Source organism: Heterocephalus glaber, unplaced genomic scaffold, assembly GCF_053883595.1.
Source record: "Heterocephalus glaber isolate CG9 unplaced genomic scaffold, H.glaber_assembly_v1.0 deba00001532, whole genome shotgun sequence".
NCBI classification, from domain to species: domain Eukaryota; kingdom Metazoa; phylum Chordata; class Mammalia; order Rodentia; family Bathyergidae; genus Heterocephalus; species Heterocephalus glaber.
In genome coordinates, this window is record NW_028258330.1 from 13,662,682 (window position 1) to 13,677,769 (window position 15,088).

General features: G+C 42.7%; 1 protein-coding gene across 1 annotated transcript; it reads right to left on the reverse strand.

Moving 5' to 3' along the window:
- Positions 1 to 256: 256 nt before the first annotated feature.
- Positions 257 to 14,760, reverse strand: Lamp5 (lysosome associated membrane protein 5). The gene is made up of 6 exons (XM_013070730.3): positions 14,393 to 14,760; positions 13,707 to 13,879; positions 13,201 to 13,332; positions 12,965 to 13,070; positions 11,395 to 11,583; positions 257 to 1,116 (listed from the first exon to the last, which is right to left on the reverse strand). The coding sequence occupies exons 1-6, from the start codon at positions 14,454 to 14,456 to the stop codon at positions 938 to 940; spliced, it is 843 nt and encodes a 280-aa protein (XP_012926184.1). The 5' UTR covers positions 14,457 to 14,760; the 3' UTR covers positions 257 to 937.
- Positions 14,761 to 15,088: the final 328 nt, after the last annotated feature.

The following is a 15,088-nucleotide window of genomic DNA, read 5'->3' on the forward strand; positions in this document are numbered from 1 at the left end:
TCAAACTCCCAGAGTGGTGGAAATACAGGGATGTGCTACTACATGTGGCAAGCTTTCCCTCTTATAAAATGCTTGTCTCAAGTATTTGTCACAGTGACAGAAAGCTAGGGAAACTTTCATTTCATCCCTATCCCTTCTTTGCTTTTACTTTTCCAGAAAGGAAAAAACTAATCCCATCTTCATCCTTCCTTCTTTTTCCTCTGAATGCTTCTACAACTTAATTTTGTTTCTTTGTTTTAAGAAAGCAGCCAATGACCAGAGAGTACTGTGTTTTAATTCATTTTCAAAAACAAACTCACATGGATTGATTGTTCAGGTCCTCTCATTTGAACCTGACACATTATGAATCCCAAACAACTGTGCATAGTTACATTAAACAGATTCTTGTACTGCAGAGTCACTGGGCGCAGGGAGCAGTGAAACATTCCCCAGACAATCACTAGACATGCAGAATGCCAGCCAGAAGCATGGATCACTTTCAGGGGTCTTGCTGCAGGGAGCATGAGGTTGTATTTAGTGAGCATTGAAAACTGTGTAGGTAAGCCAGCTGAGGCTAAGGGGCAAAGCACCCCCTCTTCCTCTGAACTTAAAGAGGTTTCCTCCCAAGGGAAGTCCCTAAACACTGGGACCAGAAACCTCTCCAATAGGGTTTCTTGTTCCTTGGAGAGTCAAAGCCAAGCCATCATGAGCATGAAAGCTGGCTGACCCCCTGCCTCCTTATTCCCCAGCATTGGGAGAACAGCTGCCATTCACCCCATGAATCCAAGGAACTGCCATCCCTGGGTTAAAGCATGGACGCAGGCCAAGCAAGCCCCAGATACCAGGCCTGCTGGATTGTAGCTATGCTGGTATATCCCATGTACAAGGTGAAAAGTGTTTCTTTTGTTCTACCTGATCCAGTTGGGGACAGGACTTGAGGATGCCTTTCTAATGTACTCTAGCCCATGTGTTTGTACTGGGATCGGTCCCTAGGAATCTGAACCTGGTTGGCAGTCATTTTGTGGTGGATGTGGTAAATCACTAGTGTTACCACAATAATAAGGCCCAAGATCAGCCCCAAAATCAGGGGCAAGGTTTCCTCCAACTGCTCCCGCTCATCCACTGGGCATTTATGCTCTGAAACAGGAAAGAGAAAAAACAATGAGCTTCAGTCAAAAATTTCCAAGTCTTGAGTCCCCCTATCTAAACTAAGACAGAAATGGAGATGAAAAGATCTCTCAAGGAAGCTTTGAGGAGATTTTATTTTTTTCCAGAAATAATACTTCCGCAACAAACCCAAAGGCCTTGCCACTAAGTATTTCTACATAATTACAATAAATATACATCAATTAAATAGAACAATATTCAGTTCCTGGTTTCCTGGAGGATAACAAAACATTCAGGTGATTTATTTAAATTTCCAGTGCTTTGATAATACATATATCTTTTTTAACTTTTAAAGAAAGTATAGCATATACATGAAGCATAGAAAATTGTATATAAAAATACTACCTTCAAAAAGACTGAAAATCCAAGTGTTGGCAATAATACTGAGCAAATGGAACTCAACACTCTTGATGTAAAATGGTATGACCACTTAGTAAAGCTGTTTGGTAATTTCTTATAAGACAAATATATACCTACCTTATAACCCAGAATCCATTCCTAAGTATCCAGCCAAGAAAAATGAAAATATATGGACACAAAAAGACTTCAACCTACATGTTCATAGATTTCTTGAAAATAGCCAGCAATTGGAAATAATCAAGATGCCTATCAAAGTGGAATGAACTGTAGTATAGTCTTACAATAATCTCAAAATCATATTGAGTGAAAATTGTCAGACACAAAAAAGCACATATTGTATGATCTCATTTAATGAAGCTCAAAAACAGGAGCCAAAACTGGGCATGGTGTAGTGCGTGCCTGTAATCCCAACAATCTGGAAAGCTGAAGCAGGAGGATTGCAAGTTCAAGCCCAGCCTGAACAATTTAGTAATTTAGAAAGACGCTACCTCAAAAATCTCAAAATTAAAAAAAGGCTGAGGATATAGTTTAATATGAAGCCCCTGTGTTCAATTCCACAAGGAAAAAAGAGAATAAAAAGAGTAGATAAAGCTAAAGCTGTGGGAATAGAAATCAGAAAGGTGCTTATTTCCAGGAAAAGTGACAGGAGATAAGTTTTGGTTGATGTGGAAATGTTCTGTGTCTTGATTTAGATGAAGTTTATGTGGTTGCAAGTATAGATAAAAAGGGCAAAAATTATACGCTTTTGAAACTTTACACTTTAAATATAATACTTTAAAAGTACACATACTTTAAAATTTGTGCATTTTTAATATATGTAAATTAAACTACAATTTTTAAAAAGAAATGTAGAACCTGATGAATACTTACAAGTGAACACTCCATGAAAACAACATCTAGATGGAAAAGGAAAATGTGAGCAGCACACCTGGGTTGATTCAATTTTACCATCTTAAAATTTAAGATAGTTTAACAGCCCTGTGTCTCCAGTCTTATTAGAACAACAACAACGAAATTCTTGGGAGACTTTCTGGTAGCCGAATAGTTTGTATGGCTGACCAGAACTGTAGTCCCAGAAACCAGAACACATTTCCTCAGCCTCATTTGCTGCTTGTGAGTAACTGGTGGCCTTCTTACCAAATGTATGGGCCACAATACAGAAAACAGACTTTAGATATCTCTTCAAGGAGACCATGTTTTCAAGCCAACATGTATTAAGCACCTACTGTGTGCCAGACCTCATCCATTATCCCTGTGGCCTCACTTCTTCCTCCTACCACCTGTGAGATCAGCAGAAAGAAGAAGGATGAGCCCGAAGCCCAGGAATATTTCCCCTCTAGTAATAAGAATTCATGGGAAAATTAATGAAAATATACAAAAAAGCTGTATACTTAATATTGCCAGTTCTTGAATTAGCATTCTGTTTTAAGCACAAAGATGCCCATACCCATTTTACAATAACGTGTAAATAACATGATTCTACCCATTTTACAATAAAGTAATTGAGGCATGAAGAGGCAGAGTCATATGCCCAAGCCACACCTGACCTCAATAGCTTAGCTCTTCACTATGAAAGTGCTTAGCTGACCGAAATTCTGCCACCATGAGGATGCAGAATCCCAAAGAGGAGCAGGAAGGAGGGCTTGTGGACTTTCTGTTGATCTGAACATCAGCCACAGAAGTACATGCAGGTTCCGAAGATCCAGGGAGCTTGATGCTTATTGTGAAAGACATGAGGAAACTTTCCTCATGGATATGGTGCTTTTCTTGCTTGTGGTAATGGTTTTAAAGTGGATTCATAAGTCACTATTTATGAAATTGTTCCCTTAAATGTATACAGTTTCTTATATGTCGATTATTCTTAAATAAAACTTTTCATTCTATGTATTTATCTCAACTAAAACAATATTTTTTTCTGAAAACAGTTAAAAAAAAGAATCTGCTAAATGGTAGAGACGTATTAAGAGCCTATTAACACTACAGTAGCCGGGGATTTAGCTCAGTGGTTTCGCCGCCTGCCTTGCAAGCGCAAGGAGCCCAGTTTGATCCCCGGTACCAAAATCAAAACAAAACAAAACAAAACACTACAGTAAACCTTTGTCATAACAACCAGAATGTCAGAAATGAATTAGTAGAGGATTTTTTTGTTCTGTATCTGATTTAACTCTAATGAGTTCCAACCCTCTGAAGATCAGACTATGGTCCAAGTGCCCTGTCTTCCCAGGAAATAGACTTGCTGAGAGTTGAGAGATCATCAGGGACAATGTGGGCCTAAAACTCCATGATACCAGAATGCAAGTCTTTCCCAAGGGTACCATATTAGCTCTTATCTCTGCCTCACTCCACATTGCTGCTCAAGTATGCTCAGGGATCTTTGCAAACTTAGCCTTCTAGCTCTGGCCTCTGTCTCTATTCTCCTGCCCACAGAGCAGGTAGCTGATTAGACCAACCTGTTAAACACTGGTTTTAACTCATTTGTTTTTGCTTGACCTTTAATTATCCAAGCAACCAGAAGTCTCAAATATAGCCCATGCCCTCCTTGGTGTGAGAGATAGAAAAGAAATCAGAGTTGTGTCAGGGAGCAGAGCTTATGTAGCTAAAGCAATGGAGAACATAGCCAAGTGGCTTTCTCTGAGGCAATGTAACCTCAACTCCATATGCTCGTGACAGGGAAGTGGTCAGACAGTCTAGAGTCTAGGATAACTTGGTGAAGAAGGGGTTTCAGTGGCTGGGAAGAATCTAGAATAGGCCTCTAAGCTACACTGAAAAATTTGTAAAGTCGTGATTCTCTTTTTTGTGCCGTGTATCTACCAGTGAATAAAAACATATACAAACATATATATCTATAAAAATATTGATGTAGGGACTGAGGAAGTAGCTCAGTGGTAGAGCAAAGAATACATGCTTAGCATATACAAGCACAGAGTTCCTGGCACAGAAAAAAAGAAAGAAATACAGATGTAGATATAATTATAGATAAACTTTCAGTGGTCTCCATGGGTCCACAATCTCGTAGTAAGAGGGAAAAGATGTAATGGAGCACTGATAGTAAGACAGATGAAAGCAGGCTTAATTCTCAGATATTCCATTTGCATGATGAGTAACCCTGAGCAGCCTCAGTTACCTATAAAGTAGAGATACACCTACATTATAGGATTGTTTTCACAGTCAAACATAATAATACAGAGGGCCAAGCATAGTAGCCTTCTGTCATTGTTATCTATAAAGAGAATTCTCACACATCTAAATCTTTATATACTCCTTTTAAGTTTGAAAGTCTTCAGAAGAAAGATGGAAAAAAGTGTCTAAGGGTGTAGCACAGGGGTAGGGTACTTGCCTGGAATGCATGGGACTCTAGGTTTGATTCCTAGTGGTGGTGGGGGTGAGGAAATACCAAATCCCTCACCCTCTGAGTAGTCAAATTAAAGGTAATTCCTAAGCCCACTCTCCCTTTCTACCATTCTAAAATCCACAAAGCTCTAAAAACCAAAAACACTTCATATTGTTCATTTGGCAACAAAACCTAACTTCAATTCATATGAGGCTACTTGTAGCTTTCATTCATGAAAGATTCACATGTTTCAGGAAACAGATATTGTATGTTATATTACAGGGCACTATCATAACTCTCCTGGGGTCTTATATAACATGTGGAGTATGTACTGTATTGCCTCCCTACAATGTGAAATATTCTGAATTCTGCAAAACAAGTAGCCCCAAGAGCTTTAGACAAGTTTGGTGTGATGAACCAATAGAAGCAGGACATGCATTCCTACAGGTTTAACCCAGTGCTTTCAAATTCTGCCTATGACCCATAGGAAAAACAATATTTTATACTACAATTTAAGATATATACACACATATAATTTGAACATAAGTTTTATAAATAGTTGTCCTTAATTTGTGCTCCTAATATGTTACAGTCTAGATTCTGAATGGCCCCCATTGGCCATTGACGACATGGTCCTCGTGCCATGATGCTAGTGGGAGATGCTGAAAATTTTAGGAGGTAGGGCCAAGTAGGAGGAAGTTGGGTCACTGGGGGCATGCTCTTGAAGGGGATATTGGGACCTCAGCCATTTCATTGCTTCCTGGCTACCATGAAGTGAAACAACTTCCTCTGTCACATGCTCCTGCATGATTACTGTGCTGCAAAAGACCCAAAGCAACACAGCCAAGCAACTCATAGACAAAAACTATGAGTCCAACCTTTTCTTTTTTTAAGTTGATTACCTCAAATATTTTGTCACAGTAATGGAAAACTGACTCACACATAGTAATTTATACTCTATCCTCTACTAATTTATACTTCTATCCTCTTTCACCTAATGCTATTTATAATCCACTAAAGCATAGATGGTAACCTTTTGGGGTCAGATATGCAGATGACCACTCAGAATAATTTTTCTAAATTCAAAGTATAAGATACCTATGAATATAAAGAAAACTGAAATTTAGATATCAAAATATTTTTTAAAGAATTTGAGATACAGCAATGTATGTACCCTCTTTACTGACACATGTATATCTTGACTGTGATTGCAAAGCAGTGAGAAGCATAAATGTTATTTTATAAGATCTGTATAAACTACTGTGAGATAAAATATATCTGATTTCTAAAGTCACAGGTACTGCTAATGTTACTATCAGTTATTACCTTTATTTATGATAAAAGTGACTATTAAATATTAATTATAATTAATGAAAACAGAAAATAAGAGTTTCCATTGACATTTACAGCCCTCTGAATTCTATTCACAATCCCTATGAATTCCTGAGTTAAAATCCTGTGCAAGACCTAATTATACAACATATAGATTATACAGTAAGAAAGGGTCCAGGTCTCTGCCAAAGAGAAATGCATCCTTTGGCTTACCCCAGATTTTGGATGTCCTGCGATCTCTGAATTCTTATTCACTTTCTGAGTATTTAGAGTTGCTCATGCCTCTGCTCTGGCTAGACACAGCTAGAGTACACAAAACAGGGACATGGATAAGTGTCCTATAGCTGGAAAAGATGACAAGCAGTTCCGTCATTGAGAAAATAGATGAAGACATATGAGACAGCAAACAGCTCATCTGTTGTAAGTTACCTGGTATCAACTAAGGTCCCATCACTATAAACCCAGTGCACCCAGCAAAATCATGATGTATCTTAGGTTCCAGTTGTTGGATATAGATTTTATTGTATTGTTTGATGACCATAGCATTTTAAAGATGTATTAACTCCCTACAAGAGCTCTTCATGTATTCCAAATAAACAGCGTTGGGGTGGGCAAAGGGCCAGGCTGTCTGCTTTCTAGAGCTCTTCTAACACCAGGACTCTTCCTGTATGAATATGGAGGCAGTGTTTTGCTGACCTTGCATCCCTTTGTAATCTGACAGGGCAGCTGCAGAAAGAGGTTTGACCCTCTTTCCGTGTTGTCTCTGAGCTGGCTCTGGACTCTTGTAACCTCAGCAAGACATATTTTGTATACTGAGAAACTATTAAAATATATAGCAGATACTCTTATCAAGATATAAACATTGGAGATGAAAAGTGATTAAAATAATTACTGTTTTATATACCCTTCTGCACCAGACTGTAAATTCCACTCATTCACAGTGTAGTAGACATTGACAGTGTCCTTTTTTCTCTGGGCATCCACCATTCCCACATATTCCAGTGGGCTCTAACTAGAAGGCAGGTCAGAATCCCAGAGGTAATGCCCTAAAGTATCTCTCTGATGATGGCAGTTAAGTGCCACGATTTCCTTACTCCCTCAGTGGGGCAGTTCTGAAGTGTGCTCTATGCTGTCTCCAGAGGACAGTGCCTGGAACAAAATTCTGTGACTGCCTCATTACAGAGCCCGAAGCTGAGCTCCATACTGAAGCCCTTAATACAGTTCTCAGCTGTGTTACTAACCAGACTGTTATGCACCCTTAGGCTGCTTAATTTGAAGGCCCTGGGAAGCAACTATCCTGGGTGGCATGTTTCTTGATTGGAAAGTGCCAGGCAAGTCACAAAACTACACAAATTCTCTAAATCAACAAAACTTCAGGGGCAAGGATTTAGCTCAGTGGTTTCGCCGCTTGCTGCGCAAGCGCAAGGACCCGAGTTCAATCTCCGGTACCAAAAAACAAAACAAAACTTCCATGTGTTTGTGACAAGGCTGCTTACCAAGGGGGCTTCTCCTGGGGAGTGGTGTCCAGAAAAAGGTAAGACATATTCATTTCCCCTAAAAAACAATCTCCCATTGGTGGCATCTCCCAATTATGCTTCTAGGAACAAAAAAAGTTATAGGGGTAACTCAGTGGTTTAACTCAGGGGTAGAACACTTGCCTAGACTACATAAGGCCTTGGGTTCAATCCCCAGAACTGCCAAAATTAAAAAAAAAAGGCTCATGAACTCAGGGTCCCGAAGGTGATTCTGCCATTGCCTTGAAACATTTATTATACCTTCTGGGCAGGAGCTGAAGCTCTGAGACGCTGTGAACAAAAGACCTGGGACTGCATGCTTTGCCAGGCAACTTCACCTCCCTGGGCTTCAATTGCTGCTTTGAAAAGGGAGATCATAGTATCTTTCTCAACAGTTTGTTTCTTTTTTTTTTTCCTGAGAATTAAAAAGGGCCCAGCCTAGGGCTGGAGATTTAGCTCAGTGCTCCTGATGCCTGCCTCACAAGCGCAAGGTCCTGAGTTTGATCTCGGGTACCAAAAAAAAAAAAAAAAAAAGGAAGGGGGTCAGCATAGTTGTAGTACATTTTAAATGTCTGTTAAAACTAAATCCTAAATAAAAGTGAACAGAAGCAGCTTTCATGCACTTTTATGCTTTTTCTGACATGAGATATGCAAGTTTCCTTTAATTCAAGCCATCAAAATGTTTGGGCTGGTTCACTGCCTCCCAGTGAGGAATCTCGCATCCCATCACAGCCAGAAATCTCCTGGGCCCCTAAAGGGACACACTATGAATTAACTGCAGAAGGGCAAGTTAATTAACCTCAACTGAGGAACATAGGGTCCATCAACTGCAGGGACAACAAAGCAGTTGCTATACAAAGTGTGTTTGGTAAATAAATGAGCCAGAAGTGGCCTCTATGTATTGCTTATGTATTTCTTTACTGTAGGCTGAGATCTCTTAGCTCAAAAGGCTGTGAAACTCACAATTTTGCACATCCAATTATTTTTAAATAGCCCAAACAAGCAAATGCTTAGCCATTTAGAGCCTGCCTGTTTTGCTTGAAAGCTTACCTAATAGCTGCTACCCACTGATAAGATCAGGCCTTGTGGTTATAAGACCCAGGAGCATGCAGCCTCTAAATGCTCTCTGAAGCCAGACTCCCTCAATCCTCCCACTCTTGTGCTACTGAATATCACCTAGACACATACACCCTCCCTCCCCAGGAGTTCCTTGCCCTCCTCTCCTGCTGAGTGGCCTCTGTGCTATGAGCCTCCACCCGGACAGTCTCACACACTGAAGGGTTTCCTTTCTCATATAATGTGGGATGATTCCCACCTAATAAAGCTTGTTGTTGTAGCCTTCAAACCCAATAGCAGTGGTGGTGAACCTACAGCTCCCACGCTGCAGCAGGCTACTTGTTACCACTAAAAGCTCTAAAAGGTTTCCCATCACTGCTCTACTAGAAACTGTTTAGCAATGGAGCATGTTGGGCCCCACCCCCAGATCTACTGAAGCAGACTGCATGTTAAGGTCACCACAGTTTTCACACTGCAGTGCAAGACTCATGTGCATACTGCAACTAGAGAAGCACTAGGCTATGAGACTTTCATCTGGGAATCCCTATGGTAGCTGAGCACAAGGCATTTGAAGGGACTCACGTGATGGAGACTTTAAGCCACATTCGTGCTGCTTTCAGCCCCTATGAGTGGCTACCAATCCATTTCACTGATTCTTTCCTGCTTTTCTCATGGAGTATTAAGTAGGCAGCTGTGAAGGCTGCCAGGTATAACCTCCTCATGCACAAAAAAACCCTTATGCTGTGCTGGACTATGGCCACACACACACACACACACACACACACAGAGTGCAGTAGACGTACAGATACATAACCTTCAGATGCCTGCCCCTCAAGCAGGTCTGCTCCAGTCACATCCACAAATGCATCTGCAACACACCGAAAGCTCCCTAAATTCCTATTCTGGAGAATGGGGTTTCAGGGTTGGAACGAGAAAAGATATCCCAAATGGGATCAGATTCCAGTAAATGGAATATAAAGATCTTTTACAAAACATAATAGGAGGCAGGTGCTGTGAGGCACAGGCAGGAGGAGCCAGCAACAAAGGAACCACTTCCAGCAAAGGCAGATGATTCAATGAGTGATTTTAAATGAAGCCAGCCTCCTCCCAGGAGTGTGCAGGCTTGGGCCCTGGGGCACCACACAGAAGAGAACATCCCACTTATCAGCCAGAAAAGCTAGGGTAACACAAGTGCAATTTGCTTATGCTTGTTAGATCTTGCATTTAGGAAATTATACATGTCTGCAAACACCCTATGTTCACCAGCAATTTCACTAAGTAGCACCCCTAGATAGATAAAAATTGCTTTTAAAACAAGAGATCATTAACTTTACATGGTAAATTTCACCAATTTTTACCAATGGTCCTAATTTAGTACTTATTTACTCTTTGTACACAATTTTAAGTATCCATGAGATCTGATTTCTCACTCCAGAGACAACTATAAGTAATGACTTAGAAATAGTCCAGAATGGGTTACGGTGGGGTAAGGAACAAGTAAAAGCATCAATTATAACACTAGTAGTACCAAAATGTAAAGAAATTTCTAATAAGAGCTGGTCACCAAAAGCACAAAGAACATTAAAATACACATAAATAAAAAGCATTTGTGGTAGGGACCCTGGGAACTGATACAACTACACAGTTTGATATTTTCATTATGAATTCATGAACATCAAAAGTCATAATGAAATCATATTTAAATACATTTAATATTTTCAGTTTAAGAAAGACACTGATTGTTAAGCTTTATAGATACTAAAAATATTTCAAAATAAAAGATTTTAAAAAGCAGAAGCTAAGGATGTAGCTGACTGCAAAGGCCCTGCATTCAATATCCCAGTCCTCAGTATTGAGAGAAAAAAAAAGCATCAAAATGGAACACCCTATCTTTCCTTGAAAACAGGTAAGTGTGTCATTGTTTTACTAAGTACATTACATTCTGATTTGTCTGGCATACAAGCACTTGCAAGTCTCTATTCATTGAATCTACAGTTTCAGAATATCAGTTTAGCTAAAGGTAACCCTGTATCTGCATCAGGCCTGGCCTTGTGTTAGGTGCTAATAATACGAAGGTTAAAAAAGAACCAGGCCTGTTTCTTAAGGACAATTAAAACTAAGGATTCTCAAATGCCTTTGGGATAATCACAGGATGGTAACAGCTATGCTATATTTGAAAGAGGTTGAGTAGAAGCTGTAGCTTATGAAAGCTGGAAACCTTGGGAAACAGTGGTGTGTGGCACAGATAGGGACTTTCTGACGTTTATATGTTCAGATAGTTGTATTCACCTGGGATCGCCAACCCAAAAGCAGGCACATACAAAGCAATCAGGATCTTTTCATGAGAAATACACAGACTATCAAACTGTCTTTAATAATTTCCCTGAACAGGGGAGTGAGGAAAAGGGAGGAGAGACAGAGAAGATAGGAATGGGATAAAGGAAGAAAGGAGGGAAGAAAGAGTAAGCCACTGAGGAAAGTTGATACATTCAGTTTAGTGCTTTATTTTAGCCTTTGAAAATTGTTACAGAGGGAGACAATATCACTTAAGCCAGGGGAAATCCAAGCAGTAACATCCTGGGATGCTGGCCGAATCCTCTCCCCATCCTTACAATCAGCCATTCCTTCTCCCTTCCTCCCCCCTGCCCAACTTACCTTCGCTGAAGACAAAATCTGAGATAATGTCAAAGGGTTGAATGTGGACCGCAGACAGGATCATAGTGACAGTCTTCTGGGGATCGCTGGAGGCCAGAGAGATGGTTTGCTGAGCTTGACATTCATAGGACTTCCCAGCTGGGGTCACCAATGCAGAGAGGCGATGGGAGTTGGCGGTGTGCTTCCCAGCTGCAGCAAAGGCCCAGGGCAGTGGTTAGGCTCTTCTTGCTGGTAGAACCGTCCCTTCTCCTAACCCCCTGTGCCTCACAAGGTTCAGCTCAGCTCAGACACCTACCCCACCCTTCCCATCCCCTGTAGCTAGGCCAGAGCTGGGCCCCTGCAAATGGAATCAAGTGGCAGTCATGAAGGACAAACACATCCAATCTCTCTGAGCCAGAGCTCCTTAAATATTACTTTGGGATTTCTTTTTGGAATAAGAGAATGGCACGCAAAAACCTTAAACTTTTTTACTATACAAAATCTGACAATTGAGATTTGAAAGACACTGAAGGACAGGAACTTGGTTTTCTACCTTTAACATTGGAGCAACAAAAAATAAAACATCTTCCTCAACAAAACATGGCTGCTTGCTGGTGCTCTGGCGAATGTCCTTGCACAAATACACACATTTTGAACTTCTACCCCCTTTTCTCTTTGTCTGGCCCAAGTTCGTTTTCTCCTCTCCTTTGTTTTAACTAATCTAGGAGAAATGCTTGACTACAAAGAGAAAATGCTCTTTTAACTACAGCAAAAAAAAAAAAAAAAAAGGATGAAAAAGGAGAGATGACACATGTATTCCTTGATGTTGTTAATAAAAATTCTCTCCCAATTCACCTGGGTGCCTGCCTGGATGACAGAAGTCCTCATTTTAAGTGAGACAGTTTAGACCAAAACAACAACAAAAAAAGTGAAATATGGCCTTTGATATTGCTTCAAGAAAAGCATGGTTTTAGGTATGGGATGGACATTCCTCTTGCCACAATATTTTTGGATATTTGTGAAAGGTCTGGGTGAGTTGATGGAGGGATGGGCAGGAAAAGTTAATCATCAACACAGGGTATAGGATTTGCTCTGAGGTGGCTGCAGTCCATGACTGGAGATACAGATGAACCATATTGCTTTACGCAAAAAATACCAAAGGCCATCCGATTCCAACACAAAAGGAAAGTCACATTGTCCCATTGTATTTTTAGCACCTGGACAGAAAACCTATGGAGCAGAGGAAAATTTTATAAAAGCTTTGCCCTTCTCTGTGTTCCTTCCAAGGCCAAATTCTGAGGTCCTTTTGAAGAGCCAGGGGAAGACAGGCCCTCAGGATGTCTCATGTGGGATCAAGCCCTAGGTGACTGACTCATTCTAGGCCTAGGCAGGGATTTCTTGCATCTACAAGGCTTGAGACCTTAGGGCTCAGAGGTTTTCTGCCTCCTCCACTCCAGAGGGCAAGGCAAGCAGGCCAACGTTCGATCAACTGGCCTAGGAGCCCAAGCTCAGATTGATTTCCAAACCCCAGAGGAACTGCCCCCAGCTCCTGGGCTTCCCTCCCTCCCTACCCCTGCAGGACTCCACTCACCACTGACTGCATCTTTAAAGTGAGTCTTCTCAGAGGAGTCGTAAACAAACTGCACCTTGCTCAGCCTCCACGTGGCCTCGGGTCCCTTGGATATGTTGTGGCTTTCCTGCCAAGAGCAGGAGGCTTGTTAGCCTCTCCAATGTCTTCTAGGTCTGTAAACTCAGTGGCCACTACTTCCCTCATCCACCCTGGGTCCAAGGCCCCTCCGCTCTTGAGCTCTACAGTCTGGGAGTTACCTTTACAAAGAGCATTTTGAGTGCGTAGGCGCGATCCACCCAGAACACCTGCAGCTCCGACTCATTGTGGCCACAATGGCCCTTCACCTCGGCTCCCCGGGTCAGCGCGATCTCAGCCTGTTCTGTGATCAGCTGGGAACACAGACGCCCGAAACCCCTCAGCGCGCCGGGCCCCGCGAGGCTTAGGGCCGCGCGTCCAAACTCTGGGTTTCGTGTTTGGGCGCTCCTTTGCGCGCGCGCACTCTCCCCGGTCCAGGAACGTGCAGTTAGACTGTCTATGTGCAGACCCCGTAGGTAGGGAAGCAGAGAGAGGGGGGTTTATTTTCAAAGCAGGCAGGGCGAGCAGGAGACCTGACAAGCCGAACCCCCATGCAGCATTCAGGAGCAGCCTGCAGGCGTGTGGGGGAGAAGGCAGGTGACCCGAGGTCTTCGCAAGGCCCTGAGGGAGGGTGCCTTTGCACCATGGAGCCCTAGGAGCAAGCTGGGGGAGGGGAGAGATTCCTTACATCGACGTAATTGCTGGCCCACACATCATAAGGTACAATAAATTTGGCTGCAAACTCTGCCATGAGACACGTCGTCCCGTTTTCCCGCACCACAAATATATCTTTTTCAGGGTTAGTGGAAAGGCCTGATAGATTTTCCACTTCTTGTTCTGCCATGATTTGAGCCATTGTGTCTGCGGAATAAACAAAACAATCGCATCAGTTTGGGACTCAGGGAGCCCCCGCATCCAGGACACAAGAGCCCGTGGTCTTCTGGCTTCGGAGTGACAAAGTTTCACGCTAGCAGCTGTGTGCTCCGCAAACCATTTCGCTAAACCAGCGCTATCAAACTCAACTCCTTTGCTGTTGATTTATAATGGAAACAAAATTTAAAAGCCGTCCTTATTTGTAAGTCTATGTCCTGGGGGATTCAAAACCAAATCTTTACTGCCGGTGCTGTGGCCCCCCACCCCCAGCCCCAGCCTGCCCGTCTCCGCTGCCTGGGATATGCCACACAGGTGTGTGGCTCTCCGGGGACTTCCTTGTCATCAGTGGGGAAAACTTCCCCCCGCCTCCAAAAGGGGGGAACCCTGCAAAACATGAAGACAAAGACCGTTTCTTAAATCTTAAACTACTGGATTTGCATGCCAATCTTACTCTCTGCGAAGAGTGCATGCCTCCCTCCGAGTCGCCAAAACGCTACTCACTGAACAGCACGAGGAGAACTCGAAATCTGCGGACATGGGGAAAGGCTTTTCCTCGGAGATCCATGCTCGCACTTGCAGCCAGTGGAACCAGAAGTGATGCTGCAGAGGCCGCCCTGGAGGGAATCCCTCAAATACGCCGCTGGAGTGGGCCAGAGTGAGCGCAGGGCGGGGGCCGGGGCGGGAGCCGGAGGGAGCGCGTGTCCGGTGCGCGCGGGCTGGGACTGGTGTTGGTGCCGCACCGGCGCCGCTGGCCCCAAGAGTCAGCTCACTGCGGAGAAAGGGGGCTAGCGGCAAGGGAGCTGTCCGCAACTGCGAGTGCTAAAAGGAACCCGGTTGTGTTGCAGGCGTGGTTGCGACTTGGCTTGTGCGGAGGGCCAATGAGATTTGGGGGAGCTTAAATTCTGCCTGGGTCTGTTTTGTGTTCTGCAATTGTATCTGCAAAGATGAATCTGTCCTGAGAAACTTAAGGGCACCTGAGACCAGCTATTCTGTGGTGTAGATATCACATCACCGGAGTCCTGAATTCTAAAAATGCATCGGGTTCCTGAAGAAACAAAAACAAAAACAAAAACAAAAAAAGGATAGAGCATGATTTGTGCCTGCTTTGGAGGAGGAGGAGGGGTTGGCAGAACAGAGAAGGAAAATGCTATGGCAACAGTTTCCTGCATTTGGAGGCATCCCCTTCTCAGCTCTGTT

What these genes read in the sequence shown, in the direction of transcription:
- Lamp5 (XM_013070730.3), bottom strand. Translation starts at nt 14,456, where the DNA reads ATGGATCTCCGAGGAAAAGCCTTTCCCCATGTCCGCAGATTTCGAGTT. An exon ending in AGTTCTCCTCGTGCTGTTCA is followed by an intron (nt 13,880 to 14,392) that starts GTGAGTAGCGTT and finishes TTTATTCCGCAG; the next exon opens with ACACAATGGCTCAAATCATG. An exon ending in GGGCCAGCAATTACGTCGAT is followed by an intron (nt 13,333 to 13,706) that starts GTAAGGAATCTC and finishes CTGTGTTCCCAG; the next exon opens with CTGATCACAGAACAGGCTGA.